The sequence below is a fragment of the Pteropus alecto genome, unplaced genomic scaffold, assembly GCF_000325575.1.
Source record: "Pteropus alecto unplaced genomic scaffold, ASM32557v1 scaffold28, whole genome shotgun sequence".
In the NCBI taxonomy this organism is placed as follows: domain Eukaryota; kingdom Metazoa; phylum Chordata; class Mammalia; order Chiroptera; family Pteropodidae; genus Pteropus; species Pteropus alecto.
The window spans coordinates 3,212,453-3,218,226 of record NW_006441063.1 but is presented as its reverse complement, the minus strand read 5'-3'; the positions used below and the strand labels follow the sequence as shown (position 1 = coordinate 3,218,226).

At 34.7% G+C, this 5,774-nt stretch overlaps 1 protein-coding gene across 1 annotated transcript in view; it reads right to left on the bottom strand.

Moving 5' to 3' along the window:
• RPGR (retinitis pigmentosa GTPase regulator) overlaps positions 1-5,774 on the bottom strand; it is a 46,900-nt gene that overhangs the window by 23,371 nt on the left and 17,755 nt on the right. Inside the window, 4 exon segments of the mRNA XM_006918260.3 lie at positions 355-393; positions 633-804; positions 2,071-2,250; positions 4,075-4,199. Coding sequence (XP_006918322.2) covers positions 355-393; positions 633-804; positions 2,071-2,250; positions 4,075-4,199 — 516 coding nt within the window.

Below are 5,774 nucleotides of genomic sequence, written 5' to 3'. Positions count from 1 at the left end.
TGAAAATAATCTGAAGGATTAAAAGGGAAAAGAGAAAACCAGATTTCAAAGGAAAAGTGAAAGACAGCTGAACAATAAACGGAAATTATTCTGTAATATAAAGTGTAGATATAATTTTACTGAAGGTCCTTTAACCTCATGTTAGGCGAATTGAGCAGAATTCATTCACACTGCTAAAAGGTTTTAAAATATCTTTTTGAAAGTTTGGAGATTTTGACACTGATGAGATAACAACAGCTTCATTCATATGAACAGGCAAACTAATTGTCTATTATATTTCAATAAAGTCTGGGGGGGTGGGGAAAGCCATTTAAGAAAATGAAAAAAAAAGAAAATGAAGAATATAACTCCCACCTAATTCATGGAATTGCTTCAGGGTTTAAAGGAGATAATGTAAGCTAAAGTACTATGTATACTAAACAATGTCCCATAAAGATATGATGCTGTTGTTACATGGGATTTTTAGGATCACAGAAAATGCTTTCTATTTGTATTTAAGTTCAAATGAGAGATGTCAATCTCTAACTAGGAAGAAAACAAGTTAATTGGAGAAAACATCTTAAGATAAACATGGAAACAAGAGGAATAAAACGTATGATTTTTGTGAGAGCAGGCAGAGCATCAGATGTTACCTGGTTTCAGGGGCATCACGGCGTCTTCCTCTTTAGTTATTGTTTTTTCTGGCAGCTTACTGGTAGATATGCACAAAGGAACTGAACCACGGTCAAAATGAACAGGTGGCTCGAGAGTCCCTTCAGTTGGAGGTAGTGTTTGTGTCATTTGAATAGAATCTGGGGATTTCTCCTTTAAAATTAAAGGTTAAATAAACTGTTAGATGATGTTATATATTTAATATAGACACCAACTACCCTGTGGTTGCTAAAAATATTTAAGAGAGACTTCAAAGTTGGCCAACGTTCCATACCATTCACTTTTTAATAATCACCAAGGGCTCAAAAATGTTTTGTTCTGTTGGCGCTGTATCTAAGTGGCTCTAAATTGCCCATTTGGAAACCTGTTTTTCACACAATGGGGAAAAGTATGTGTGTATTTTCTCTGCCTTCCCTGAGAAACAAAAAATTTATTCATGAGGCATAAACAAGCAACAACTACAAAATATTTATATTTCTCAATCTTTCCATACATAATTTTTCATTAAAAAGCCAAACTTAACCTTTTACCTCAAAAGTATGTTTTGGAACTTAAAGTAATTTTGTTAAAATGGAGTATCTCCTTTAAAATTTTGGTATTTTTTATTTATTAATTTATTATTTTTTTATTATTATGTGACATTGGCCAATGAAATCCAGTAAGTTTCAAGTGTACAATTCAACAGTAAGTCATATATATTTTGCATTGTATGTTCACTGGCCTTAGTTAGATTTCTGTCACCACATATTTGACCCTTTTTACCCCATCTACCTCACCTCTACCTTCTGGTAACCACTAGTCTATTGTCCATGTCCATGAGTCTCTGTTTGTTTGCCATGTTTATTTGTTGCTTTTAGGTTTATATCCCACATATAAGTGATATCATGTGATAAGAAAAAGAAGTTGAAAAAAGTATTTCATTTTTAAAAAATATAAGTATCATTAAAATAGTTTTAAAGCGCAGAGTGAGAATCTTTAAGTTTAATTGAGAAAATAACATTCCCTCTCACAAACTGAAGTCCTTATTATTTTACTTTCCATGTTTCATTCTTTACAGTGTATAACCTTCTACTACTGTTCATGAGGTATAACTAACAGATAAAAGCAAAGTAGAAGTAAATCCATATACAGTTATAAAAACAACTCAGCATTCAATCTGAGGTGATAAGACAGTGATAAGTTTTACTGTCTATAAGCCAAGGTTATCCATAATCATTTGAATTTTCAAATTTGTGTGTGTGTTAACAGCTTAACTCTGAGTTCCCTTTAGAAGTTTGTAAGCCCTGGATGCTAATCATTTTATTTAGTAACTTTATCTGACAAGACCCTTCTTGGATTAAAAAAAAATATGGATTTTTTCTTCCAGTTTTTTTTGCAGTACTAGACAATATTATTATTTAGAATAGGCCACAACTGTACCCTTTCTCTTCGTCGCACTCGTGCAGATAAAGTTCTACGCAGTACATTTCCTGAGGTCGGATGGCTGATGGGCAGAGAAGCCGCTGCAGGTATGTGAGGACTGTACATTTCATCAATTTCTTCTGCTATACCAAGTCGTGGAGTGGCAAAAACTATCATGTGACATCCACCACAGGCAACCTGCAGCATAAATCCACAGATAAATTGACATTGGCTTCAAACACAAAGGGATTTTTAACAGTTTTCAGCTACAAAACATTTACTTAGCTGTAGTAAATGTCTATCTATATCTATATCTATATCTATATACAAACACACACACACACACACACGTGAATTACAATATACAGTTGACCCTTGAACAACATCGGTTTGAACTACATAGGTTTACTTATATGCAGATTTCTTTCAAGACAGTCAAACCTCCATATTCCCCAGTTTTGCATCTGTGGATTCAAGCAATCATAGATCAAAAACAGTATTTCTGACCTACAGTTGGGAATGCACGGATGCAGAGGGCCAGTTCACTGTTCTGCACCATTTTACATAAGGGGCTTGAAGATTTTTGAATTTTGGTACCTGTGGTGGGTCCTGGAACCAATGCCCTGCAGATACTGAGGTATGACCAAGGTTAAGTTTTTAGGAAGTCAAAAGTTATACACAGATTTTCTACTTCATGGGGTCAGCACTCCTAATCCCTGCATTGTTCTAGTGTCAACTGCATATTCTTTAAACACTATGATTAAAAATTAGAACAAGTTTAACATATCATTTTACTTTCAATTTGATATAGTATAGAGAAAAAACTATTTGGTATATTACATTTCTCCTTACAAGTTGGAAAATGTTATTTTAATCAGAGAACAACATTAACAACTTGAAAAAATTACTCAGAGAAGTTCTGCTTGGAAAAAAATAATCTAAGAATAAATCAGTGTCTGGGGTTAATTATGTCTCCAAGCCTTTTTCTTTATATGAACATTTTTTAAGTTTAATGTTTAAAAATCCTTAGAGCAAAATGCAAGCATGCACAATGATGGAGCAATGAAAAATGAAATCAATATTCAAAGGATTCTGAGAAATAACTGATTTTCAATAAAGTGCTTAAAAAACATTGTGGAGTATTTACAATACACAGATTTTTTTTAGCAATTTTATACTGTTGTACATGGTGGTGTAAGAATAGCATGCTCTGAACCTTTCCTTTATAATATTTTCAAAGTTAAAATTTATAATTTTTGTATAATGCTTTAAAAAATTATCTTCCCTATAAGACTATAAGCTCAGTGAGTGGTAATTTAATTATTTTGTTCACCACTGTATGTTTTGTATTCCCTATACTTAGTTCAGTATCTTGTACACAGCAGGCATTCATTGAGTGGGTGTCATATTAAGGAACTGAAAATGTTCCATAGTATGAGGCACTGAGTTTTTGGAGAACAAATTTCAAGTGATATAATCATCTCTAAAGAAACAGAATTTTCAAGTCTATAGTTCTTATATGGCAAAAGTGTTAGAAACAATAGAAACACAATGCCTGCTGGGGATGACACTGAAATGCTACCTTCTTATCCAAGTAACATTTAGCCAATAAAACATACTTTCAAAACTCTTTGTTAATTATCAGATTTTTTCTTGTACAGGATTTGAGAGTCTTAGTAATATCTAATTCAATAAATATTTACAGATGACTAATATGAGTAAGGCACTCTGCTGGGTGCAACAGGAGTAACAAAGCTTTTAGGCATGGCATGGCTCTGAAGAGACATATGAGAATGAAACTGAAGAGTTAAGATTGGGGTGCAAAAGAAGACATTAAGGGAGGAAAATTAGGAAAGGGACAGATTTTCAGAGTGACATGATGTCTGATATTTGGCTTTTAAGAAACAAGTGTATTTATGAAGATATAGTCATGATATTCTTAAGTACTTATTTTCTATAATATACTTAAAAGCTCAAATAAAGGAATATGAAAATGTAAACGGGGAAATGTGATACCCTTACCAATTCAACCATAAATCTCAAAAAATTAGAGCACAAAGTAGGAATGAACTGATTGGTAAAATTCTCCATTCCAAGTCCTAATTTTCCATGTCGACCATCTCCAAAAGTATACATAAGGCCTACATCTAAAATGCAAAAAAAAGGAGAGAGAATTATAAAAGTGTTGCTTGTATAAATCTATTTGTAAATAGACAAACATATGAACTTACATTGCAATTGTAATATTCCCCTCAAATTCTGCATTGACTTTACCCTGATCCACTGATGTTTGCATATTCTCTATGGTTTCTGTGGTCCTGCACATAATATTAGATAATAGATACTTTGAGATAAATCACTAAGCCCTTGGTGGTTTCTGAAGTTGAAACCCAGTTGTGCGAGGCCCTGTGTGGAGCAGCAGCAATCCTGTATGAGATCTCATGATACAACCTTCTCAAGGGGAAGGAGATTTTTGTACTCTGACCTCCTATATCCCAATACGATCTATTTTTTTCCTCAGTTCACTGATTAGATCAGGGCTGCTCTACCTTAGATTACTGACATTTGGGGCCAGATAATTCTTGGTTGTGTGGGTTTGTCCTGTGCATTGTAGAATATTTACCTACTAAATGCCCATAGACTACCCTGCTTCTGCAAATGTGACAATTAAAAATGTCTTCAGACATTGCCATGTGTTCCCTGGGGACAAAATCACGACTGGTGGAAAACTACTGGCTTAGATCAATCCAACTGTCTCTTTTACTAGTTCTGCTCCTGAGCTGTGGAACGCCGCTGACGGAAACGCCATAAACCAACCATGCGGACTAGTTCCTATACCAATACTGGGATCCCCTATACAGCTGGGCTCACGGCAATGAGTAACCTTGTTCCTTCTCTATAGTTAACCCTTTCGCCCCACTGCCATAGCAGCTATTCTGAACCTTCACTCCTCAAGCCTTTTCTTCATACCCTCCATCTCAAGTAAGATAAGTGCCATGGAAGCAAAAGTAAAGGGAAAGGTGTCAGATGTGCAGAATAAGTGAAGAGAAGAGGGATCACCCATTAGTCTGGGGATTAGGGAAGGCTTTCAAACTGGAGTGTAAAGGATGATTAGAGTTTAGCTGCAAGAAGAAGGGAATAAAGAATCTTCCAGAATTGGTACACCCACTATGGAAAACAGAATGGAGGTTCCTCAAAAAACTAAGAATTGATCTACCATTTGATCCAGCAATCCCTCTACTGGCTATTTACCCCAAAGACTTGAAAACCCATATCTGAAAAGATATTTGCACACCGATGTTCATAGCAGCATTATTCACTGTGGCCAGGACATGGAAGCAACCAAAGTCTACAATAGAAGATAATTGGCTAAAGAAGCAGTGGTACATACTACTCAGCCATAAGAAGAGATGAAATACTGCCATTTGTGACAACATGGATGGCTCTTGAGATAATCATGCTAAGCGAAATAATCCAGACAGAAAACGTTGAAAATCACATGATTTCACTTATACGTGAGGTTACCAAAGTGTAGGCGGGAGAGGGGAGGTAGATGGGTAAAAAGAGATAAATATGTGGTGGCAAAAATAAATCTAACTATGGGAGGTGAACACACAATGTAAATATATAAATGCCTTACTGTTATAAATGTACAGCTGAAACTTATTGGATTTCATTAACCAATGTCACTATAAAACAGATAATTAATTAATTAAAAATAA